This window comes from Mastigoproctus giganteus, chromosome 13 (assembly GCF_048544385.1).
Source record: "Mastigoproctus giganteus isolate SK-2022 chromosome 13, ASM4854438v1, whole genome shotgun sequence".
NCBI lineage: Eukaryota > Metazoa > Arthropoda > Arachnida > Uropygi > Thelyphonidae > Mastigoproctus > Mastigoproctus giganteus.
Window position 1 is genome coordinate 45,270,293 of NC_143587.1, and position 27,661 is coordinate 45,297,953.

At 36.4% G+C, this 27,661-nt stretch overlaps 1 protein-coding gene across 1 annotated transcript in view; it reads left to right on the forward strand.

Annotated features, from left to right (window-relative positions):
• The window catches only part of LOC150076004 (uncharacterized), a 220,368-nt gene that overhangs the window by 114,852 nt on the left and 77,855 nt on the right, over window positions 1–27,661 (forward strand). Inside the window, exons 6-9 of the mRNA XM_090387231.1 lie at window positions 3,849–3,990; window positions 4,217–4,403; window positions 18,597–18,851; window positions 25,209–25,444. Of these exons, the coding sequence (XP_090243357.1) occupies window positions 3,849–3,990; window positions 4,217–4,403; window positions 18,597–18,851; window positions 25,209–25,444 (820 nt within the window). The remainder of the gene's footprint in view (window positions 1–3,848; window positions 3,991–4,216; window positions 4,404–18,596; window positions 18,852–25,208; window positions 25,445–27,661) is intronic.

Sequence of the window (27,661 nt, forward strand, 5' to 3'; positions counted from 1 at the left end):
ACTACCCATTTCCAAAACGCAAAATGGAAGAAGTTTGTTACAGTCAAACTACCTGGTGGCTGAAGTCAAATTTCCATAGATCTATCCTGCAACCGTCCTTCCTCAATTTAAATTTATATTGGTATGTCTCCCACCAGTGTGTAAGTTAAAAGTAAGTCTAATCTAACCAGTATATATTTATGTGTATTTATTTATAGTATATAAATAAATTTACTGGTGACAAAGGTTGCACCGCGTGTGGTGATCTCATAACTATTGCAGAGGTAGGATAATAGACCAAGTACCTTTATGTCCCCTCTTGTGTTGTTTGAGCAGGAAGTAAGATGCTTCCTGCTCAAACAACACAAGAGCATTCAACTTCCTCAATCCATTCAAAGCCTTAAACACTTCAATCAAATCTTCTTGCAGCTGCCTGGTTTCAAACACTGCAGTTTGCAGAACTGAAGTCTTTCTTAGTAGCATACCCATTTGTATAAGGCCTACATATACCCTCACTGATTTCATTTCTCTACTCTGCCTATTCCAACAGATCCACATTCTTCCTGAAATGAGATTTGCAGTACTGAAGATGTGGCTTAACCATTGCCTTATACAATGGTATAATCATTCCTTTTCCTACTGGAAAAACTCCAGTATATCATTGACAGAGCCCCTTGAGTATTTAGTCAATAATGTACAGGAATTTTGCAGGTTATTGCTATATACATACAAGAATATATAGGTTCTAGCAACCTGTCTGCACTGCTCAGAGAACTTCATGCCTAACTACACAATTATCCTGAAGTTGTTTTCATTCTTCACTTCCTTCATTGTGGTACCACCTGTGTTCTGGGATTCCTGCAACCCACATGCAATTTTAAAATTAAAATTTGTCAATATCAAACTTCAATTTTGACATTTCTCAGCTCTCTGCTTAATTTCTTTAGATCTTTTGGACAAGATCTTGTTGATTACTGTGATTAACCACTCTGTCAACCTTTTTATTATCGTCAAATTTAAACATTAAGCCTGATATGCCCGAACCATATCAGGCTTAATGTCTAATGTTGAAACATTTAACTATAAATATTTATTACAAATATTTATTAAATATTGATAACAACAGTGGGCCTAGCACTGAACCCCCAATGGAGCTCACTAAGAAGATTACTCCAAGAAGATCAATGCCCATCAGTAACCACATCTTTTATGTGGTACAATATTAAAAGCTTTTCTAAAATCTAAGTATGTGATGTCAAAATTATTTTTTGTATCCAGTTCATTTGTTACTATGTCATAGTATCCATCACATTTGGAAAGCAAGATTACTCCTTAACAAATGCATGCTGTGATTGAAATATAACTGCATTCCTGTCTAGTTGTACATTCCTTTAAGTAGTGATTCCATTATTTTGTATTCATTTTTTTATTAAAAAAAAAACAATTTTAAAATTAAGATTAGTTTTTAATTAAATTAAAAGAATTATAGAAATATAAACAGATGAGAAAATATAACAGTAATAATGCAATTTGATTAGTGACCATTATTTTACCTGGTAAGGCTGTAATTACAGACCTGTTAGCTTTTAACAAGTTTGTAATTACTGACTTCACTCTTTTAACCCTCCCCCTCCATGAATAGGACACATTTATACATCTCCAATTCTTGGATTCAGGGAAGGCCCCCATCTATAGGGATGCTCTTATAATTATGGACAAAGGCCTACATATCTGCTTTGCTGCTTCTCTTGAGGCTTCAGTTCTATGAATTGCAGTGTCTGGAGACTGGGCACACTAACAAGGCGATCTGATGGAAGTGTTTAAGTTTTGAATGGATTGAGCTTGTTTGTTTGTTTGTATGTTGTTTAGGAGCATTAGCAACTAAGGCCATATTGCTCTGGGATATGCGGTAGTCATTCCCTGACCTTTCCACATCCTCCATATTTGGTGGTGACGGGCTCGAACCCCGGTCTAATCAAGAAGCATGTGCTACTTACTGCTGCTCCTTCCCACCTGGCTACGGAGGCGCAATGGATTGAGCAAGCACAATGCTAATGGTATTCTTTCTCTTGCTCGGACTACACACGAGGGAACATAAATTCAAATTGAGAAAGGGCTTTTTCAGAATATATGTGTGGAAGTGGGTAGTTGGAATAAATTCAAAGAACTAAAAAAAAATGATTGGAGGGGTTGGACATGCAATGTTGGAAGGTTTTTTTTTTTTTTTTTGCTAATGCTTTATAGGCTTGCTTTCTTGCATCATTTACCAATACCAATCGGATAGATCTGATCAGTTCCAAGTGCCTTTTTACTTTTAGCTCAACAGATTATTTTCCACTTTCTTCCCAGTTGTCACAAAATTGTTTAGCTTCCTGCTAGAATATGATACACTTCTGGCATACCCCATCTCTAAAAAATTTGCCATCTGTAAAATGTAGATGCAATATATTTGTTCACTCTGTATAGCAACCTGTGAGGATCATTAACAATTAAACTATTCATCTGTAGTGGACAAATGTGATTCATCCCCTTCCTCAAGTTTACATAAGGAGTCTTTGCTACCTTTCTTTGCATTCTTCGCCAGTGAATTTTCTTAATCTTCTCTAGCTTTCCTAACCCTAATTAACCCTAAGACTTAATTGCAGTCTAGTCTATATTTACTGTAGGTAATATTTATTAAATATTTCTGTATTGCCTGATAATTTATAAGGATCCCATGAATTTTTCTTCTTTGCCATGAATCTCCTCAATTCATCTGACATTCATTTGTGTCTAAGACTTGAATAGTATCTCATAGTTGGTATAAATAGCCTAGTAACTTCTATGATTACTTCCCCAATGCTTCCTATTTATAATTTGTTGTTGATGATATCATCAGTTGGTTTCACTGAATAGAATTTAAAAGCTGCTGAGACCATTTTAGTCACCTTTACTTAAAGTTACATCTTTAAGTAAATTTCACATTAATATACTGTGATCACTGTCGCCTGGTGGTTCTTTTATCTGCAGGCTCTTAATGCATTAAGAGTTTCTGCTGATAATCAGATCAAGTGTATAGCTTTGTCTTGTTGCCTCTCTTACATATTGGTGTAGAAAACAGTTCTCAAAAGACCTGCTAATCTATGTGTGTATAACCCACAAGTTCCAGTTAATGTCTGGAAAGTTAAAATTGCTCATTATAAAAATTCTGATTCTTGTAACTCCTATTCTCTATATTATATTATATGGCTTATACAGGAAATTGGAAAAGGGAAAAATTCTATTTATTGAACTATGCCAATGGCAGCAGGTAGGCTGAATCAAAAATAGGTTTGCTTCAAAAAGCTACTGGTTCCTTCAAATAAAACTCTGCTATATGTTCTCTAAAATGATCCTTGTAGCAGTAGTTCTCACATATCAATCAGGTTGTCCATAGGTGGCTTGCTAGGACCATGGCCATAGTTGCACTCTGTATTCTGCAGTAGGAAAGAAAATTTTCATTTTAGTTTTAACAGACATTTAAACTGAGATATGTGATATGAAAACTGCATATTCTTTATATAAGTTCTGTTTTAAATGTAAAATTGTTTTAACCTGTTTTTGAAAATATAAAGTTCAAAATTCAATAAGGTTTCCTTTCTCAACCAAAATCTATGAAAACTATTCAATGACAAAATTAGAGTTATTAAAAAAAAAAGCAAAAAAGAAAAGAAAAAAAAATCAGTTCTAAAGTAGTGTTCACTTTTGTGTGTCTTATAATTTGAGTTGTGACATTTACTACCTTATATTGTCTTTTTCATTTTTTTTTTTTTTTTTTTTCTTAATTCTGAACTTACATTAATTTCTGTGGATATTTTGAAAATTTTATCATGTTTTTGTTTGATAATCAGTGTTAAGAACTACATCAGCACCTGGAATTCCAGCTATTTCATTTGTTTCAAGTTTCAAAAGTGGAAGTCAGAGTTCTATGTCATCTGCTAGTGACTCTCTTCCTGATGGAGATAGTAGTAGTTCTTCATCAATTAAATTTAGGTAGGTTAAAAATAGTTTTAAGCATTTAACTAAATATGCATGTGTTTAGAAGTGTACTTCACTGTTTGTGAATAATAGAATACATTCTCTTAAGATGAATTTCGGAAGCCTTTTCTTGCACAAATAATTTCACATATCTGCTCTGAGTATTCAGTGTGTGTATGTGTTTTTTTTTTTTTTTTTTTTGTTTTAGCTAACTTCTGAAAATGTTAAATGTTTTTAATAGGAGTTCATTGGCCAGCTCTGAGTCATCAACAGATAGTCATTTTCAAGCAGTTGATGATAAATCATCCTCCAGCCAAACTAGCAGTAGCTTTGTTGTACCACTTGTAGAAAAGGATATTTTTACTCTGATGGATGAAAATATTAAAGGCTTCTCCATTAGTAATGATGAAGTTACATTATCTGCAGAGGTAATTACTCTTAATTTATGAATTTCATTCATTATACCTTCTTTTGATCAGTTTCCTACTGATCTAAATTTAAATCCAACAGTTGAGAAAAACTTGTTTTACAATTTTCATTAACAGCTTTTATGTTTTCGTACTTTTTTGAGTATCACAGTGGTTTTCATCACTACACATCATAGGGTAGATGTGTATAAATTCATTCAGCCAAGGAGTAATTCATTGTTGGACTAAACGTCCATCAAGTGTTGTAAATGTGGGTAGTTTGAATAAATTTAAAATAGGTTTAGACAAATTATTGGAAAGAATAGAAAATGAAGTGGATCTTTTTTTTTTTTGCTGGTGCTGTATAAACTTTGTTTCCTTGCACCATGTTGCCAATGCTAATATTAGTATATAGTATATACTTCCCAATGTGTACAAGGCTTCTATGATATTAAAGCCATTAAAAATAAAACAGAAGTTAGCACTGGATTTTGAAAAAGTTCACCAACAATATATTCAGGTTTTTAATGTGATGTTAATAACCTGAATATATTGTTTAGGTATGTTAATAAATACTTGAATAACCAAATTTAACTGATAGTTAATAACCAAGACTTAATTGAGTTCATATAGTTCATTAACTCCAAACTACCACTATACAAAGCATCTTGTACCACTGTTTATTCTTTAGGAATTTTTCCAACACATTGACAATGATTGTGCACTGAGAACCAAACAAATAAACAAAATAAAAAAAGTTCTTACTTTTTTAGTTCAAGAGAGAAAGATTATTACAATTTTTTTTTTTTTTAGTTCCAACGTTTATTAAATATCCTTATTTGACAGTATCTCTTCTTACAAAAAGTGTTTGAAGATAGTAAGAAAAGAAGCTACCTTTTTTTTTTTTTTCCATAGTTTGATTACTAACCATAACTACTCTTTTCTTGACTTCATCAGCACTACTCTTGCTTTCCCATGATGGGACCAGTAATTTGAGTGTAAAAATTTCCTTCCATCCATCTTTACTCCTAAAAGAGCCAGCATACCCTAATATGGATATCATTTAAAAAGACCATGAGATTTCTCAACCAAAATGGATACTCAAGTGGTACTTAACCTCTGAATAAGCTTTCACCTTTCCTTGTACAGAAAAATATTGAAGTAACTGCAGGTTCTCCCAAAATGGTTAAAAGACTTCAATAGATATTTGCCTTTGGGCAAAATATATCTATTAGGAGATCTAATAGAAATATCTAACACAAGGCAAAGTCAAGAATAGTTATTAAAACAAATAATCTTCCTTGTACTTAAGAGCTAGTCACTTCTCCTCTACACTGAACACTTCCAAGGGAGTTATAATGGAATGGTATTTACTGTCTGTCTCAGCAAAAAAAAAATAGTCAGGTAGAGACTAATGAACTGGTATAGTTAGGCAAAATGAATTATGATTAGCGAAGATGGCAATCTGGTTCCTATGCAGAGCATCATACTTACTTTGAGCTCTCCATTATACCACAAACAGTTAAAGTAAGCTGTGTAGCCGAGAGGTGCTTTGAGTGACAGTGGTTCAAGCCTGCATGACTACTAAATACAATATAATTTTTGTACTCTCTCGATCTATATCTATCTTTTGAACTCCTCTGACCTTATGTGGTAGATATTACTATTACACACAGACAGGTAGTAATAGTATTCACCATATAGTGCAAGGAAGCCACAACCTTTTCCTGCCCTGACAAAAAAAAAAAAAAAGCAGATAAGAAAATACAAATTATATGCTTCCCTTGTCATATAGGTAACTATCCAGTTGACCTTTGAATTTATTCAAACTGTCAGCCTCAACTACCTGCGAGGGCAACCTGTTCCAACAATCAATGACTCAGTGGCTAAAAGAAAACTTCCTACAATCTAATCTAAACCTCAACTCCTGTAATTTGAAATTATGGCCCCTAGTTCTGGATTCTTTATAACAGTGACAATTCCACCTTCATTCATCTTACTAATTCCTCTCAGAGCCTTAAACCTCAATCAGGTAACCCCTGAGGTGCTCGAGCTCTGTAGCCCACATAATCAGTCTTTTCTCAAGTGGTCAACCTTCTGCCAATCACACTATTCGAGTTGCTTGTCTTTGGACCCTGTCAAGATGCTCAGTATCTTTTTTTTTTTTCCTTCAGATAAGGTCTTCATACTTGAATACAGTATTCGAAATGTGGTCTTACAGTTGCCTCATAGAGTGGGATTATGTCTCCTTATCTCCCCATCTCTACAGGATAACGTTTAATAAATCATCGATAGGACACCATGGACTCTCCTTGCTGCCTCTCTACACTGTTCAGAAAACTTCATATCTGTCTGTATCATAACTCTGAAATCCCTTCCTTCCTCCACTGTTTTTAATTAATCCGAAGGTGCCCCTCGCCAAGCATCTAATTTATTTTGGGGTTGCTATTCCCCAAGTGTAAAACCTTGCATTTCGTTGCATTAAAACATTGCTGCCACTTCTCTGACCACTTTGAATTCTGTTCAAGTCATCCTGAAGGAGCACTGCTTGGTACTGATCGTTAAAAACTTTGCCAATCTTTACGTTGTCTGCAAATTTTGACATCACACCTTCTATCCCTTTGTCTTTGTCATTTATGAAAAAGAGAAACAACAGTGGTCCAAGAACAGATCCTTGGCAAACCCCACTCCTGACATTATACCAATCCGAAAAATATCCATTAATCACAACCATCTGCTTTCTGTCCTGCAGCTGCCCAGCAATCTACCTTAGAATCTTACCAGTAATCCCAATGTGTTCCAGCTTATATAACCTCCCACGAGGGACAGAGTCAAATGCTTTGCTAAAATCCAAATAAACTATGTTGATATTGTTCCCTACATCCAGCTCATCAGTAATTGTGTCAAAATAGCTAAGTTAGTTAAACATGATTTTCCTTTAACAAAATCATGTTGTGTATCCTTCAGAATGCCATATCTGTATAAATGTTCCTGGACTGCACTCTTAATCATTGCCTCTAAGATTTTTCCTACCACTGAAGTCAGACTAACCGGTCTGTAGTTGCCGACTTGTCTTAGAACTGCTTTTATGTATTGGTGATACGTTGGCACTTCTACAATCCGAAGTTATTTCTCCCTAGTCCAAAGATGCCCTCAAAATTAACCTCAGTGGTTCACTACACTCCCTGGCGGTGTCCCTCAAAATTACTGGGTATATGCCATCAACTCTGGGAGCCATACTTGCCTTTATTTTCAAAAGTTTTTCTAATAAACAGTCATATGTAATTACAAAATCACTGATTACTCATGGCTCAGCCTCACTCGTGCAGCCTCTTCTCAGCATGAAGGTTGTTTTGTCAGTAATGACCAATGCAAATACCTATTCAATTCATCTGCAACATCAGCTGAATTATCCAAGACTTTTCCACATTCAGTGCACAAAGGTCCAATCTGATTAGCTTTCTTCTTTGCTGTATTCACATACATGAAAAATTCCTTGCCCCCATTCTTTACTCTCTTAGCAAATACTTTTTCATATGCAGCCTTGACCCCCCTCACCTTATTTGTAGTACTGTTACAGATCAACATGAACCTCTTGTAGGCTTAAATACTTTTTGTCACTCTGTAACTATCTTATGCTATCTTTTTTTGCTCTAATTAATTGCCCACCTCTGCAGTCATCCACATTTTGGCACCCTCCTGTAATATTTTCTTAATGGTATGTTTGTGTTCATGGCTTCTGTGATTTTTGCTTTAAAAGTATTCCGTAATTCAAATGTATTTGCTCTCACTCAGCAATCTGCCCAATTAAAAGATGCCATGTAACACCTTAAACTGTCAAAGTCCCCTCTTCTGAAGTTAAAACCAGTGCCTTTTCTTTTAACTGCTGCAACATCTTTCTTTGTCTTCCAACTGGTGATTGCATGGTCACTTCTTCCTGTTAATGATTCCTGTACTTTATGCCTTGTGTTGTCATCTGATTCGTTAGTAATTGTGGTCAAGATAAATTGATAGACAGTTAATCAGAAGTAATTACAACTAAAAATCTTTAATCTTCTTTAATCCTGAATGCACATCACATTTTTTTATAGCATAAGCTAAAAATTAAAGATTTTTAGTTGTAATTACATGTGATTAATTGTCTATCAATTATTTTACATAGTTATTAGTTCTTCTATTTACCCCCCTTTCCCCAATAGCATATATGGTGATGTTGGGGTTCGGTTAGAATCCTGAAACATCACCTGCAAACAATTTAGTGTAGAAATTGAGCTTGTATTCTTTATGAATTTATTAAAACTTTTTTTAATAATTTTATGTGGTGTAATAGTATCATTTATTATTATTATTATTATTATTATTATTATTATGTATAGTACAGGTGACCCTCACTTAACGCTGATAATTCATTCCGGAAAAACAGAGTGCTAAGTGAATCAGTGCTAAGCAAGCAGTGTTTTCCCATAAGGTAACATATGTATCTTTGAGTTGTGGTCTATGCCATTGGATATTTCCTAATCAATAATAAACTGTAGTGAAAAGATGCACAAATGTCAGTCAAAATTATTAATATTCAAAAATTTGTATACATATAAAATATTCTACATCACATATGTTTATAATTATAGTAAATAACTACATTATGTATCAAAATTAAACTTAAAATATCAATTAAAATCATGAATTTATTAATCTGATGGCCCTGAGCTGTCAGGTTTACATATCTTTGGAGACTGAAAAATGTGTCGATTTTTGAGTGGTCCTCTTCCTCTCATACAAAATCATGTCGGGATTCATTTTTTTCTTTAAACTTCGTATTATCTTTGAACTTTTCCATGTCAGTCATTCTCCCAGAAATAATCACACATTTTTTTAAAGTGTGTGAAAGCTCACTAAGTCCTTTTGCAGTCAGCACTTTATCTGTTCTTCATGTGTAGGGTCTTGATCATCTTCTCTCTCAATTGCATGCTCTTGTTCTTTTGTCATTTCCTTAAGTTGTTCACTAGAGAGGCCATCGCTGCTGTCGATCATCTCTTGTATGTCATCATTGTCAGTTTTCTCCTATGCCGCTTATTTTCCAAGCTCAACAATTTACTCTTTAACATTCTCAACTGAATCATCAGGCTCCTGTGACTCTTATGTCATCCTTCCAAACTTTCCTCCACACTCCAGTCATGGTTTTCATCCCAGGCATGGGAAATGTTTTAGGTGGCAGTTGTTTTAATGTTGTAGGATTTCCAAAACTTTGGGTTCGGTCCATTTTCGCCAGTGTTGGTGGGTTTTAACAACTTGGAAAAAAGTGTTCCTTATGTTGTAGGCTTTAGATGTGGCAATAACACCTTGGTCCATTGGTTGAATCAGAGATACAGTGTTTTAAGGCATGAAAAATTTTTTATATGATTGTTCAAGTCTTCTAAGATCTCTTTGTTTGGATGTCCTGGTGCATTGTCCCCGATCAAAGTTGCTTTGTAATCAAGATTATTTTTTGCACAGTATTCTTCCACTGCATGACAAAAGAATTCAGCATATCAACCAATGAAAAGAGGACTGGTTACCCAAGTTTTTTTTATTAGCCTTCCAAATTACAGGTAGGTTTGATTGAACAAAACCTTTAAGAGCCCTTGGATTTTCCAAATTTTTATTTTATTTTTGTGTTTTTGTATGGGCGGCTCCTAGAACAGAAGTTCATCTCCGCCTTGTTGCTCTGTTCAGTTTTTACAGACTAATTAATCTGTCAAGATAAGGCCAGTGTGTATGTGTAAAAAAAAAAATACAATAAAATAAAATAAAAATAATAATAAATAAATAAAATAATAAATAAAATAAAATAAATGTATAGTGTTGAGAGAGGAGCTTTCCTGGTCTGGGGTGCCCCAGCCCAGGTCAGAACACGAAAAGAAAAAAAAAAAAAAAAAAGTTTAAATCCCACAACCTGGTCAAGGAAGGGAATAGAGCATGGGCCAGGATGTCAGCAAGCAGAATGATGGGAAGAGAGAAAAAAAAAAAGAAAGAAAGAAAGAAAGAGGGTTTTTTTTTATTATTAATTATCCCGCACGGGATGGATGGGAAAAGGCTGGCAGGAGAGTGCTAGGGCTACTAGTGCTAGCAGATCAGGAGAAGATGAGAGAGAGAGAGAGAGAGAGAGAGAGAGAGAGAGAGAGAGAGAGAGAGAAGAAAGAAAAAAACTAATTTCTTTCCATGCAAGACAAAAGAAGTGGTGAGTTGGCATTAAGCCAAGTGGCCATTAGTTATTGATTTGCAGAAGCTGCTAGGATGATCCTCCTTCTACGCTTGAATACATCTGCCACAAAGTGCAATCCCAAAGTTCCTTTGGGATTGTACCAGGAGTTCTACTTGGTTAGGAGAAAATCCTGAAATTGCTGCCTGGAGTTGTCTATGGTCCTTGTAGATAGTACATTCAAAGAGTAGATGTGTACAACTCTCGACAGAAATAGGGATTGATATTTAGTAGATAAAACTGATGGAGTTTCTGGCTGAGGGATCCAGTGATCAGAAAGGAGGTGTCCATGCTGATTTAGAATCACTTGTTGACGCTTTTCTGGTTGCAAATGTGACATCCAGTATAAATGTTCTCGTAACAACACCTTTTGTGGTCGTGTCCCATCTTGTCTGCCATAAATTGATTAACTCGTTATAGCAATGAGCTCTTTCCTGTTTGATATCACTGTCCAGGTTGAGTTCAATATCCAGTATTTCAGTTGGGATTCTTTTCTTCAGGCGGTAGGCAAGTCCTCTATAGATGAGGAATAGATCCAGGGGGATGTTTCCAGATATTACTTGCAATGCTGCAGTTGACAGTTCTACAAGCACAATGGGTAGCAAGAATAATGCTTCTCTGGATGGAGTTAAGCTTCTGTTTGATTTTGCAATTGGTCGCTCGGTGAAACCATGCTCCTGCAGCATAGGTGGTGATAGGTAAGAAAACAACTTTATAGTATAACTGTAAGGTATGCTTAGAGAGACCCCAGTCGCTTCTGGAGATTCTGATAATTGAGGCAGAGAATTTTCTGATTTTGGCATATAAATGTTGCAAGTGTGATAAGAAGGATAGCCGGTGATCAATAACGACCCCAAGGACACTGGTCTGTGTCACCAGGGGGAGCCATATTCCATCTATCTTGACCTGAGGGGGCCGCCGAAGATACAGTTTAGTTTTAAAAATCATCATATTTGTCTTGTGAGGATTGATGTGCAGTTTGTTAGTCTTAGCCCAGTTGGTAAGGTTAGTTAGTACTAGGTTAGCAGTATCTTCCAGAGCAAGTCTTGAGTTTCCGGGAGACAACAATGGTAAGGTCATCAGCAAATGCAATGACCTTAGTGCGTTCAAATGATCTGCTCAGCCAATCTTGTAAAACTACATTCCAGATCAGGGATCCTAGGACAGATCCTTGGAGGCAGCCCCGAAAGACTGGTCTGGGGACGTGCCGATGCTTTGTTTTCACCATAACTGACCTTTCAGAAAAGTAGTTTCTGGTCAGCCAGTAGAGTTGTGAGGAACAGTTGGCTGATCGGAGACGCTCCAGTGCACTCTCCCACCAAACTTTGTCAAATGCCCCCTCAAAGTCAACACAAACAGCAAGCTCATACTTTGACTTAGATGTTTCTAGATGAGGAACCAGGTCGAAGAGGGCATCTTCGCAGGAGCAGCTAGGCGTGAAACCGTATTGTGCTGGGAAAATAAGATCCTGTGATTGGAATAAGTTGACAGTCCTCAGGGCCATGAGGTATTCCTGGATTTTGCCTAGGTTGGCCAAAAGTGCAATTGGCCTAAGGGTCTTGGCTCCATTGGTGGCTTGTTTGGTTTAGGTATAAGGCAGAGGAGCGGTTCCTTCCAGCAATGCAGACAGGCTGCCAGGGCAGGTCTTGGGGTGTTGTCAATGATATATAGGAATTTTGCTAGCAGGGAAAAGGAGGTGATTGTCCCTCTGTATAAGGCAATGGTCAGGCCACGCCTTGAGTACTGCGTACAGGTCTGGAGGCCTCATTTTAGGAAGGATGTAGATTTGCTTAAGCGTGTACAGAGAAGGGCAACAAGATTGGTGAGGGGAATGAAGGGATCCTCTTACCAAGAGAGGCTTAAGTTCTGCAAATTGCAGTGGCTGGAGACTAGGCACCTGCGTGGTGATCTGATTAAGGTGTATAAGGCCTTGAATGGGTTGAGCATGCTGAATTCTGATGGGATCCTTCCACTTGTTCAGATTACAAACCTAAGGGGGCATAAATTCAAATTAAGAAAAGACAAATGTAGAATAGATGTGTGGAAATTTGCCCTTAGCCAGCGGGTGGTTAATTGCTGGAACAAACTTCCATCTGTCATTGTGGAAGTTGATAGGTTAAATAAATTTAAGGAGGAACTGGACAGGCATTTGGAGGGAATGGTGTGATATATTTTTTTTTTTTTTGGCTGATGCTGATAAGCTCATACACTTGCTTTCTTGTATCACATGCTACTACTACTACTTTGGAAATTTTGACTCCAGGAGGCATTTGTTAAACAGGAGTAGCAGTAGGTTGGGTTTTAATTTATAAAATCTTTGTATAAACATATACTCAATCAAGTCGGGGCCCGGACATTTTTTTTGGACTAATTTTCATCATAGCTATGTCAAAGGCACCTCCATAGCCAGGTGGGAAGGAGCAGCAGTGTGTAACACACGCTTCTTGATTAGACCGGAGTTCGAGCCCGTCACCACCAAATACGGAGGATGCTGAAAGGTCAGGGAATGACCACCGCATATCCTGGAGCAATATGGCCTTAGTTGCTAATGCTCCTAAAAACCAAACAAACAAACAACAAACAAAACAACAGCTGTGTTAAGTTCTTGTGTGGGGTAAAAGGGTTAGTACTGTTGGATGTTATATAGTTAGCATTGTTTCTTCTGATTGTTGTGTGTTCTGGCATATCTGCTGATACATCATCTGGGGGAAAAAGCTTATCTAGTATCGCGTTGACTGAGCCTTCCCAGTTGGTGGTTTCCCTCAAAGCAGTGGTAACCGATCCATAGATTTCTGGGACAAAGGTTTTGTTCCTCGTGATTTGGTACAGGAGGCCCCATGGGTTAGTATTACCTGAGTCTCTGACAAATCCCATCCAGGTTTCTCTTTTGCGAGCAGCAATAGCCTTGGTGTATTCATTCTTCTTTGTCAGGTAGGTATTGTGAAGACGTTCAACATCAGGGGGAGTCCAGTCTCGATGGCATTGGTATTCCCTCCTGGTACTGTGGGTGTCTTTCCTGAGTTTTAGTTCAGCTGTCCACCAGGCACAGAGTCTTAGCACAATAGTCTTTTTCCTAGCAGATTTGTATGCTGCTTTTGATAAAGAATTCTGAATCTTATGTCCTAGTTCAGCTGCTGAAATGTGCTCCAGGCCCTGGATGTTTGAATCAGGGAAGTCATTCTGGATGGTGTCATCAAAAGCGGTCCAGTGAACTGTTTTTGTGGAGAACCTAACAAAGTCCGGGGTCCGGTTCATGGATGTTGAGTCTTTCAAGTTCAGGCAGAGGTTGAATAGGATCACTCGATGGTCACTGAGTGTCCAGTCTGGAATGACAGTCCATTCGCTGACTGCTGTCCTAAGATCCTTGGTCGAGATTGTAATGTCAATGTTGGACTGACCTGATGGGCTGCAGAAGGTTGTTAGCTGGCTGGCTGATTGTGGATAGTAAGATTCCTAGACGGGATCAAGTTTTCCAGGAGAAGTCCTCGAGGGTCCGAAGCCGGGGAGTGCCAGAGTGGGGATTTTGCATTAACATCTGAGCTGTAAGAGTTAGTGCTCTGATTGAGATCAGAGGGATGCTTGATTGGATGATTGGGTTGAGAAGCTGGATAGAGAGCTTGAAGATGGGGAACAGGGGCTGCTGAGGCAAGAGATTCCACAATGGAGGCAGCAACAGGGGTTGAAATGCTAAAGTTTAGCTCAGCTGTGGGAGACTGGGGTGGATCAGCAGTAAGGATCCTGCTGTTTTTATCTTCGGAGACAGGTTGTTTGAGGAGGAGAGGGGATGGGCCCAGGACCTTCTCTTGGTCTTCTTCTTCCTCCTCCTTGGTTTACCTCCTGACTCCAGTAGACTTACGAGCTGTTTGCTTGGTATGAGCCATAACGATATGAGCAGAAACTTTCGCCTTCTGAAAAACTCAAGAAAAATCTTTGATTTTCCAAATGGTAAACTAAAAGGGATTTTAATTTAAAATCTAGATCTGGTTATCAGCAGTGATCATTCATGTATTAAGAATTTGCAGATAAAGGAACCACTAGGTGGCAGTGATCACAGTGTACTGATGTGGGATTTACTTAAAGATTTAATTACCATCAGGAGTAAAGGAAAGGGTTTTTGCTTCCGTAAAGGCGAGTACAGTGGTCTCAGACAGTTTTTAAATTCTGTACAGTGGAGTCAACTGACAATGTTACCAAAAATGAAGTCAAACGATCCTTTGCCACTTTGGAGCCTGACATAATTTTTTTGTCTTCTTTCAATATGAAACTTCCTTTATGCATTCATTTCCAAAAAAAAAAAAGTCTCCTATTAAAAACATGTTGAGCAGTATAACACCCCTCTTCGATAATTTTAACAAGAATTTTTTTGAAAGTTTTGGTTTCTTCGTGATGTGCACTTGTGGCTTCTCCCTGCATTGCTATGTAGGTTAGAGTGCTTTTTGAATCTACTAAACCAGCGTTAAATGGTTCCACATTTTTTTCTTACTAGCGTTAAATGGTTCCACATTGTTTTTCAGGGTGAGCTTTCTTCAGATTTTCATATAGGTTAATTACTTTTTCTTTAAAAATTGAACTTAACAGAATTGTGCATTTATTATCTCTGATAAAATTATTTAGATGTTTCTCTCTCCATTTCAATCATAATAGCCAGTTGGCCTAGCCCTAGTCAATTTATGGCTACAGCGGAACAGCTGTCTTTCCAAAATTAATTCTCTATTTTTTTTTATAATAGTTCTTACAGTTGAACCCGTTAGTCCCTAAATTATTGCAAACATCCACTTTTCATAGACCAGAATCAAATTCACTTCAAAATGTCTAATTTAATTTTCAAACTCAATCTTCTTCTTTCCTTTGTAGTCTTTGAACTGCATCCAGATGTTTTTTTTTTCATTCTTATCCACCATTATTAATCCTTCGTAAATATAACTGCATCATTGCATTAATTGTGATACAATGTTCGAGTAAACTGTCTGTTAAGGATGCTATACTGAGTAATGATTCTGTTCACATGCAGAGCTCATGTACATACACAATGACCAACTTTACATCGCTGGAAAAGAAGCACTATAATGAGTTGTGAAAGTGCTATAGTGAAATACAGGTTATAATATAAAAACAGCATTATAGCAAACCGCATTATAATGAGTGCCTACTGTATGTATATATATACAGGTATGTATATATATATTTGAGACACCCTGTATATAATACAGGGTGTCTCAAAAATATTGGTAAAAACGTTTAGGGGAGGTAGGTAACGTCTAAAGAAATGTGAATCGCATAGGAACCCATAACCAGAAACGTCACAGGAAAGTAGTAGCAGAGGCACAAGACAGTAATTAGTGGCAAACATTTATTTGACATAATATTAACAATGGAGTACGAGATTGATGCATTTCATGATGTTACAACAGATGCTCGACGGTTCCACCATGAGATGCGATGCAGCATGGATTGGCGGACACAGTGGAACACACCTGCAGTTTCTTTGACAATAGCAGCAGCGCAGACGAGTCTCGCCACGAGACCCATTTCCATCTCCACAGGCGATTCATACACGATAGATTTGAGGCCCCCCCCACAGAAAGAAATCAAGGCTCGATAAATCAGGTGAGCGTGGGGTCCAGGCAACGGGTCCACCACAGCCAATCCATCAATGCCCAAAACGCCTGTTTAAATGGTCAAGAACACACCTACCATAATGGGCAGGCGCCCCATCATGTTGAAACCAAATGTTGCGTCTCACATTTGCTGGAACATCGTCAAGTAACCCTGATAGAACTTGTTCAAGAAAGATCCGATATTTAGCGGAGTTCATGCGGGATGGTAACAGGTATGGACCGACTAAGCAGTCACCGACCATACCTGCCCACACATTTATGGAAACGATGTTGTGCCGCTTGGGGGTGCACACCGTGTGGGTTGTCGTGAGCCCACACACGTGCATTGTGCTGATTGAATAAGCCTTCCCGAGTGAAATAAGCCTCATCCGTGAACAAAACATAGGCTGAAAATTCAAGTCTTGAACACTTTCTTGGAGAAACCACTGCGCAAAAGCCGCACGTGCAGGATGATCTTGGGAGAGCACTAACTGAACCCTTTGGAGATGAAAGGGATGTAAGGAATCGTCGTGCCAGACACGCTGTACACTGCGAGACACTCCTAAGGCAGAGGCAACGGCATGTGTGCTGGTAGTAGGATTATTCTGGGCGGCATTCAACACACTTTCTTCCATGGCGGGAGTTCGTGTCAAACGTGGTCTGCCCGCACTACTCCTGTTACCTCTAAATGACCCATAATCGCACAAATTTTGATGCACATGTGCAAACAAATGGTGGTCCGGCACATGTCTGTCTGGGAAGCATTCTCCATAAATTCGTTGAGCGGTTCGTCCATTGTCCTCTGCTAATCCATACACTAGGTGCATGTCTGCCAGCTCACAGTTCATATATCGATGCATGCTCTTCGTGCGGCAACTACTGCTTGAATGAGTAAACCAGAAATTTTCCCTCTCGTGAACTGATGAACAGCGCCGTGTAACGACTTACAGTGAAGTTTTCGGTTATCTGTTCCTATGCGATTCACATTCCTTTAGATGTTACCTACCTCCCCTAAACGTTTGTACCAATATTTTTGAGACACCCTGTATAATTTACTGAATGGATAGGTAGTTTTTAGTACTCATAGTGTGGTGTATAGGTATGAAGGCTCCAAGAGATTCCTAGGGAAACATATAAGACTGCTGCCACTTGCCTGTTTCTCTCTGACCATGATAGCAGAGTGATTCCACTCTGCAGTTTGTCAGCATACCCTCTATCTACTGTCCACATGGCATAACAGGAAGCCTGATTCATCATTAAAGGCAACTTTTTTCCAGTTGTCAGTGGTCCAATCATGCTGTTCAGTTGCAAAAATTTAGGTGTCCTTGATGATTGGTGATCATAAATATGTGCACCTTGGCTGGGTGCCTACTTCAGAGGCCCATACAGAGTAGTGTTCATTGGATTGTGCGACGCCTCCGTAGCCAGGTGGGAAGGAGCAGCAGTGCATAGCACACGCTTTTTGATTAGACCGGGGTTCGAGCCCGTCACCACCAAATACGGAAGATGCGGAAAGGTCAGGGAATGACCATCGCATATCCTGGAGCAATATGGCCTTAGTTGCTAATGCTCCTAAAAACCAAATAACTAACAAACAATCATTGGATTGGGTTCTTCCCCTGGTTAAAGTCTGTGGTTGGCCATTCCACCATTTTTCATCTATCAGCTCACACAGGGCAGGACAGCCTATTTTCACCACAACCGTCATGGGGCATGGTCCCCTGCCATTGGCCTGACAACTGCCATTATCCATCCACTTAGAATACCTTAATTACAGCACTTTTTGAACAATCCACAAGGTTTGCAGTTTTCATAATACTGCCACCCTTCAATCGGTACTGACAATCATCCCTTTTTTGAAGATCATGTCCCTTTCCCATCAAGGGACACGATCGAGTGCTTCATATAGACTGCATGCCATGTAACAGGTAAATTAACAATGTACCTGTTCTCACCATAACATATGCCACCAGGAGAGAACAGACAGTTTGAAGTTCATAATTCATATGAACTTAGAGAATTCATTTGCTCCTATATGGAATAGATAGTTTTAAGCTACATAAAAGATCTCTCTCTCTCTCTCTCTCTCTCTTTTTCTAGTTTCTTTGCCATTTAATTGACAAAATTTATTTTTGTTATTAATTTACTGTTTAATCAAGATGATTTTTATATTAGTTGCTTTTATTTCTGGTAAGTTCAAATCAGAACATATTCATTTAAATTTTATTTTTAGTTTCATTTTACTTTCCTGTCTTTTAACACTTATTATTTGAGTTTTTTGGTAGAAGGACCAATAAATATATAAAATGCTTGTCAAATTTTTTTTATTGATATTACTATTTAATTAAGTTTTCTCTTTGTTTCTTTTGGGAATTGAAGGCACTGAAGTCACCTTTTGAAGAAGAGCCACTTTACCAATTTTATCAAAGATATGTACAACATCAGGCAGCTTTATGGCATAATGGAGATGGCTCTGAATCTGAATATGAAGAAGATATATATTCCACAGCAGGAAATCGTGAGAAAAGTGATGAAATGGATAAACGTTCAACCTTGAAATCTCAGTTATCTGCTATGGAATTAGTACTTGAAGATAGCCGAGGACAAAGAACATTATGGTGCGAAGTTCCTGAAGTAAGTTGGCATACTTTTTTTTACAAATAGTAATCAAGATTCATATAAAATAAAGATAGAATAAAACAGATCATCTGTGGTTGAAGTGAAAAGACTGTACATAAAAACAAGTTTTTTAATGTATGCAGTGTGTTACATTTCAGATGCTTTGGTTTTTTTTTTTTTTCTCTCAAGTTAATTGAATTTTTTCTTTTTCTGTAATTAATAGAAGTGAAAAGTAAATATAGTTGTCTTCTTATCAATTAGGATTATAATTTTATAGAATGCTATAGAATTAAGATTATAACTTTATAATCTTAATTCTTAATAAATTAGAACACTTAATAAAACTCTATAGTTTTTTCCTCTCTAAACTTAGCTGTTTAATTACAATTATATTTGTTTCTCTTCTCCTATATGCACTTTTATTTGAGTCTCTTTTCTCTCTATATATATGTGTATCCCTTCACAAGCTATGCCACGTTTACGATTCTTGCATAATAATGCACACAAAATGTGTATAGACAATTTAACAGTGCTGCGTTAAAACTACATTTAATTTATGAATTTCTTTTTTTCAATTGAAAAAAAGATATAATAATTGCTGGATTTCTGTTTTTCCAGATTTTAATGAAATTTGGAATCTATTGACAAAAAGGCCCAAATATAAAATTTAATGACAATCCATCCACTAGGAGTCCCTTTGTCTTGCAGATGGATGGACATGGTGAAGGCTAGGTGCATGTGTATATGCAAACAACACACCTAAAAATTTCACAAGCCGTTTTAGTCAAATTTCTAAAATTACACACGAAGGAAAAATGGCTAGTAAAATAAGTAATAATTTACAGTCTAGGATTTAATGTGAAATAAATTATAATTTGCTATGTGGAAATAAAATTTTGCTGAACAAAAAGCAGAAAAAAAAACAACCAAAATTTAAATCTAGTTAAGAATTGAAGATGATTATTCTCATTCTTATTAGTCATAAAGAAATTGATTTAGATGGTCATGAATGAACATATGGAAAAATTAAAAGTAATTTATATAATTTCTTCAAATGAATGGAATGTAAGATAGTTAATTGTTTATAAAGGCCTAGTTTATTTTTTGTAAAAGTGTCTAAAAATTATTAAATGATTATAAGTGCTGTGTTTTTATTAAACAGTAATTAAGTATAATCACAGTAGGAACATAGCAAAATATTAACAACAAATTTTAGCAAATAAATTTGATTATAAACTTTAAAATTAATATTGTTTGTATTTGTACACCCAGCAGGCATTGCAGGTCACCATTGCACTAAAAATCAGTATTCTTTTGGGCTGTTAGCCTTCTTCACTATTTTCTTAGACAGTTAATTTTTAAATGATATACTTAAAATGCATAAAGTATCAAAACTATAAGATGATCTGAAAGGTTAAAATAATAGATATGAATTTTTGTAGTTTTTGTGATTTATGAATTTTATATATTTTGTATAGTTTTATGAAACTGTATCATAAAAACTATAAAATATGTATGTATGTGTAAGCCTATGCACCAACAACTACGAAAAAAAAATAATAATAAATAAATAAAATAAAATATGTAGTTTCAAAAGTCTATGAATAAAATTCTGGTATTCTAGGGTCTAAAATAAAAAGAAAATCATACAAACGTATCTGATTTTGAACAGTTATGGCTGTTTGAATTTTAAAAATGGTTATGGCATTTAGAATGATAATAAAAATAATAAAATATTAAAAAGAATAAACTGTCACGTACTAAGTATGAATGAACACTTTACAAGGTATGTAACTGCTGATTTTTATTATTATTATTTTTGAAGTGAAACTTCTTTAGGTGTGCCCGAGGCAGTTTTCACATGGGAATAACTTGTGTCCATGGATTGACAAAAACTTCCACGAAAATGCAACGCAGAATGATTCAATCAGTTCCTTTACAGTGCAGCCACGGTGTAACATGCGCACGTGTTTTAAATCATTGTATCTCAACTTCTAGCAATCCGATTTTAAAAATTTAAAAACCAAGATATTTCTTTCATCATTCTCTACCGTATTTCATAAAAAAACTTTGACAGAAAAAAAATATATAATTCAACGTGCCGAAGACTAATAGTGAGCACTGTAAGGTATATAGGCACGTATATGTGCAATGCGACCACTGAAACCACCTCCATTGAGTACAAAAGAGAGATCTGTAAAAACTTTATAATAAACTCGTAAAACAATTTTAAAATATTAAACAACTGTAACATTGAAATAATAAACGTTTCAAAAGATTTTAAAGAAGTTTCTCTTAACTTCAGCTGTGTGCTCACGCAATTTTTTAAATTTTTTATTGCAATTTTTTTTATCATTCAAACCCCACAGCCTTTTTTAATGAAATAGGCATTGCTCCATAATAATTCAGAATTATGACTTTTTTTTTTTTTTTTTAGAATTTTAAAATTTTTGCACATACTTTTGAAACACTTTGTATCCATAGATAAAATCTGAGGGTGTTTGGGGAGTGTAATTCTTCCTTTCATCAGAAAAATAAAATTTTGTCACAAGATTAAAGTTGTGTTATTTCCAGTAAGCACATCATATGCTATTACCAGTGCAATTATTGTTACTATATATAATGATGGAATTAGTTGAGTTAGGACCATCACATCTGACACATTTTCAAAATTCGTTACACTGAAGTGCTGCAGATTCAGGGGGAATGTATGCTAGACTTGCCATCTTTCCTAATCATACTGTCACTGTGGAGTTTTTTTTTTTTTTTTTGTTTCCATTTCTTATCTTCATTTTTGACTATTATGTGTTATTCCTTGTAGCAGTCATAATTGTAAGGGCAGTGAACCTATATCCCAAAAATGTCCTGCAGCTGCTGATTTATTATATTTGGCTATGTATAGCAGCATTCTCCTAGTTCCCCCCACAGTCTCTGAGCCATTTACTCCATGTATTTCCATACACAGCTCAATACTTTGTAAATTATTCCATTGATCTTAAATTATTACTTGGTGTCTGTAATATTAAGATCAATGCTAAGTAAAATGAAATACACATTTCATTAATGCAGATCAGCGATGGTTCAACTAGGATTACCAAATCATTATTCCAGAAAATTGAGACAAACCTATGTAAGTTTTCAAGAAACTCGAATAGGGACTTAATATTCATGGTAAGAGCTGCTCATCTCAGTTGCCCAAATTATTCGCTGTATGATTCCTTTCGCCTCAAAGGTGGTACTTGTGCATATGTCCGTTCTGATATTCCCTGTCAGAGACTTGGCAATTTGGAATCTCCTCTCTTTGATCTTCTCTGGCTTAAAATCTCTCTCCCTCATTGTGTCAAATTCATCTGTTGTCTCTACCATTCGCCTAACTCCACTAATCACTTGGAGCTCTTTGACTTCCTCTCTTTGCAACTTGACTTTCTCCAGTCCAACTTTCCTAACAGTGAGGTAATTTTCCTTGGTGATTTTAATGTTCACAACTCGAGCTGGCTTCCGTTTTCTAGTCATACCGACCCAGATGGGTCGGTATGACTAGATGCTGAGGCTTTTGCAATTACTAATGACTTTGCGCAGATTGTTCATTTACCTACAAGAATACCGGACAATCCTAATCATACAGCCAATACGCTTGATCTTTTTCTCACAAACAACCCTTCTAAGTACACTGTCGACGTGAGAGGTCCTTTAGGCACTTCAGATCACAACTTGGTGATTGTCTCTTCTCCAATGGAACCTTTATATCATGACTATTCCCAACCTTGTGTTGTTTGGCATTACAAGAATGCAAAATGGGATGACCTGTGAGACTTCTTTTCCTTGGTCGGATTACTGTTCCAAAACTTCTGATGTCAACGTTTGCTCAGATCGTGTCAGTGAAATTATTCTTGCAGGAATGGAATCCTTTATCCCACACTCCACTTTAAAATCTCGTCCTTTAAATAAACCTTGGTTTTCCAATAAATGTGTTAAGGCTGTTCAAGAGAAGAATGTTGCATATCGTAATTGGCTTGTTTCTAATTCTCCAGTTTCATTTTCTGCCTACACCAAAGCTCACAACAATTGTAAAGCAGTTATTAATCAGTCCAAACTAGAGTTTGAACAGGCTAAGAGTAGAAAATTTCCTTCTTGCCCTAATGGTAGCCGAGCATTCTGGTCTCTTGCCAAAGCTATTGGCCGCAACTTTTTCCCATCTCTGCTCCCACCTCTGTCCAAACCAGATGGTTCTGTTGTCACTTCAGCCAAGGATAAAGCTGACCTGTTAGCATCCCATTTTTCTTCCAACTCATGTATTAATGATCTTGGTAAAACACCTCCCACTATTCCCAACACGCTTCATTCAATGCCTCCTGTGGTATTCCGTCAAAAGGATGTCAGAATGATTTTGATGAATCTTGATGCCAAGAAAGCTCCAGGTCCCGATGGTATTTCTGCACTTGTTCTCAAAATCTGTGCTCCTGAACTTACTCCTATTCTTTGCCGCCTTTTTTCACTTTCTTATTCCAAAGGTGTTTTTCCTTCTGCTTGGAAATTTGCTCATATCCAGCCAGTTTCTAAAAAGGGTGACAAATCCCTCCCATTCAATTATCGTCCCATTGCAATTACTTCTACTCTTTCTAAAGTAATGGAGAAAGCAATTAACCGCCAACTCTTAAACTACCTAGAAACCTTCAGTCTGATCAACGATCGCCAGTATAGATTCCGTCAGTGTCGATCCACTGGTGATATTCTGGCTTATGTTACCCATTTATGGACTAATTCAGTGGAAAGGTTCGGTGAAACACAAGTAGTTGCTCTTGATATCTCAAAGGCTTTCGATCGTGTTTAGCATAAAGGGCTTCTAAACAAGCTTCCATGTTATGGTTTGCCAACTGTTTTTAGTAATTGGTTATCCAGTTCTCTCTCTGATTGCTCACTGAGGGGGATGGTAGATGGCTCTCTGTCTTCTAACCTCTCCACTAATGCCGGTGTCCCCCAAGGTTCAGTTCTTTCTCCCATTATTTTCCTCTTGTATATTAATGACCTTCTTCCATTGACTGAAAATCCTATCCTATCCATAGTTTTGCTGATGATAGCACATTGCATTCCACTCCACTTTCCATTTTCAGACCTTGTCCTGCTCAATCAGCTTCAACTTCTTGAAAATCTGCTGCCAATTCCTTAAATGCTGATCTTCAGGTAATTCTCCAGTGGGACAAAGACAACTTAGTTGATTTCAACCCTTCTAAAACTCAGTCTTGTCTTATATCTCGCAAAAAGGATTCTTCTGCTCCTATGCTTATCTTTAGTGACACTCCAATTTCTAGGCAAAATGATATATCTCTTTTGGAGATTACCCTGACTTCTAATCTCTCTTGGCACAAGCACATTACAAATATTGCTTCCTCTGCATCTAAAAAACTTGGTTTTTTCTTTCGCTCTCTGCGTTACTTTTTTTCCAAACAGCTGCTCACTCTGTATAAATCGCAAATCTGCCCAGCCATGGAATATTGTTCCCACAACTGGGGTGGTGCCCCCAAAACCTCTCTCAGGCTTCTTGATTCCATTCAGAAGAGAGAAGTTAGGTTAATTAATGATTCATCTCTAACAGAGTCTCTCCACTCACTGTCTCAGACGTACTGTTTCTGCTGCATGCCTCTTCTACAGATACTTCCATGGACACTGTTCTTCTGAATTGGCTTCTATAATTCCCGCTCTCTCTTTCAAAACAGTCCGAACACGTGCCGCCACCAGCCAACATCCATTTACTGTCCAACTTCAAACTCACAGAACCAACTTTTTATCTTCCTCATTTATTCATTCAACTGCTGTTTTCTGGAACCTTCCTTCATATGTATTTCCTGAAAATTACAGTCTACAGAAGTTCAAGTCCAATGTCAGCAAATATCTTCTTTCATCTTCCCAATCTCCAACTCAAGCACGGTACTAAGTACTATAGGTTCTAATACCTCTCATGTTTGGGGTTTACATAAAAAAAAGAAAAAAAAAAAAAGAGAGCATAAACTTTTAGCACTATATATCGTGTTCTTTTTGAACATATAACTAGAATGGGAGATATCCAGTTGTGTACTAATTTGAGAAATCCAACAAGATCTATAGTAAAGTTTCCACACTGGTAAAAGGATCACTATTATTGGTGCATCTGATCACAGTCCTTACAAAAAATTTCCTGTGCATTTCATATTTATTTTCATGCTATTCTGTTGGCTCTACATCAATTAATTTGAAGGTGAAAATTTTGAATTTTAATGTTTTTCGTTATTCTTAATTTTATGAAAAATATTATTCAAGATGGCATATTTCATTTCAAGGCATTAGGATGACTAATAAAAACGTTTACCAGATATATATATATTTTTTTTTACATAGGTTCGGAAGAGTGGAATTTTAGAAACCATTTCACCTCAGAATCGTAAAATTCAGGAAGCAATGTTTGAAGTAATTACTTCTGAAGCATCTTATTTAAAAAGTCTTAATATTCTAGTGTCACACTTCATGTTGTGTCCAGAATTCAATGAAGAATTTTCAGCAAGATGTGTACTAGATCGAAGAGAAAGACAGGTTCTCTTTTCCGATATAATGGGTGTTAGAGAAGTTAGTATGAGGTATGCACTTCTTTTTCTTATACTGTAAATAAGGAATTTGCCAAGCAGTAAACTATTTTCATTGTATTAAAATGTGTGGCAAACAGCTATCGTGGAACTTGTTTAAGTGAAACATCCATTACTTGAACTGTCAGGAGAAAAAAAAATACTTTTCCATGTTATTTTTGTTCCATAACTGTTTCTATAAATTAACTTTTCTGTAACTTGAAGGGGGAAAAATTTTGTGATTGTTTTTTTTATATTTTTTAATCTTAGCCAAAGTCACTTTTAAACATGTCATCCCATATTGATATCTCAACTTACTATTAGGTTTTTCCTCAGAATATTTTATTACAGTAAAATGTCATTGTAACAAATGCCAGTGTAACAAAATACTCAGTAAAAAAAAAAAAAAAAAAAAAAATTCCCATTTTCTGATAATTTACTATATATCTGATATCTCCATTACAATGATATTTATTAAAATGTTTCATTTTAATAAATATTGTAATGGAGATATCAGTTTAGAGCAATAAAAATATTAAAAATATAATTATAATGAAACATGTAAACATAAAATCCATAAACAATACAATGTACACTTTATCTGTGATCTTTGGAATCTGGTAATGCTGCAGTGATTTAATAGGGTAGTTAATGCTTGTTCAAGAGTAATAGCTTTTGATTTGTCATACTTGAGTAATTTTGGAAGTGACAGGGAGTGTTCATGCAGAGTTAGTTAAATATTTTATGAAATATGCTGATAGATGAGATGCTGTCATTATTTAAATTATGGTATATTAGTTTTCAGTTTTGTAGGAAATACAATGGTGTTTACATTGCATCATCATACAGGTGCAGTTATTACTGATATTTCACTGTATACTGCTTTAACCATTCTCACCGAACTGCTCTCATCCTTATTAGGGAACTCAGACATCTTCCTCAAACTAAGTTCTCATGCTATTGCTTAAATTTGTTGTCAGTATGGATTCACATACTAGGTTTCCAACCTAGAAGACCTTTAAAAGTCAGGAAAAAAAAACAGTGTTTTTGATTTTATCCTTCAAATTTTATGCAAAAATGGCTAACAAAAAAAGAGTGTCAACAATTGATAAAGAGAAATTGAGAAGTTGAAAAGGTGCATAAAAAGAAAAGACAATGCCACTGATTTTGGGATCCTTTCAAATACCTTATTGCAATTATGTATAAGTATAGTGCAAAAGCATCAATAATACAAATCCAAATCTGAATGAACAGAATATTAGCAAAGCGGCTTCACTCATTGTGAAGGTATTCACAATATGAGATATAACTTAAAACGATGCCACTTTGCTAATATTCTGTTCATTCAGATTTGGCTATGTATTATTGATGCTTTTGCACTATACTTATACATAGTCTAGACTTTTCCATAGCTTGAGGCTTACGCCCTAAATGCTTTATAGTCTAAATACATCATACACCATCAGGCATCTCTCATGTTGTGGAGTTATACTTCATAACTGTTTTGCCATCATTGCATCACTCGGGTACCTATCCACCCACTGAAGAAGGGCCAAATAGCCCTGAAACGGTGCCGTCTGGGTGGTGGTATCCATCTGAGAATAAGTAACATTAGTCTTCTCCTCAGGTGAAGCGTTACTTATTCGAAGTAGTGCAATATCATGGCAACTCGTTGTGAAGGTATTCACAATATGAGATATAACTTAAAACCATGCCGCTTTGCTAATATTCTGTTCATTCAGATTTGGCTATGTATTATTGATGCTTTTGCACTATACTTATACATAGTCTAGACCGATGTTTCTCAATGTGGGTCCCATGCCCCACATGGGGGAAATTTGATTGTTCATGAGGGGCAATTCAAAAATTGCTCGTCTAGAGTTTAAAGCAACCGCCTACTATGATTTAACGTGTACAAAAGAAGAATTGTTGGTATCTCAATTTGAAATAAGCATTCGTTAAATGTTGTACTTTCTATAGAGCCGTACTTAAAAGTTTGGAGTAATATCAACTACAGTTTGCTCGGAGAGTATTGCTTACTATGCCTAGTGAAGGAATAGTACGTACTGTACTGTATTGGACGAGTGCTTATGGCATGCGCAATGCTCAAGCAAAGTGGTTGTCTACTGTAGCCTACCGCAAACTCCGCATGCTGTACGAAATAGGTAATTCCTTTCATACAAACGCTCGTTTGGGCGTTGTGACTGTACATTTGGATAGGTTTGGCGATCT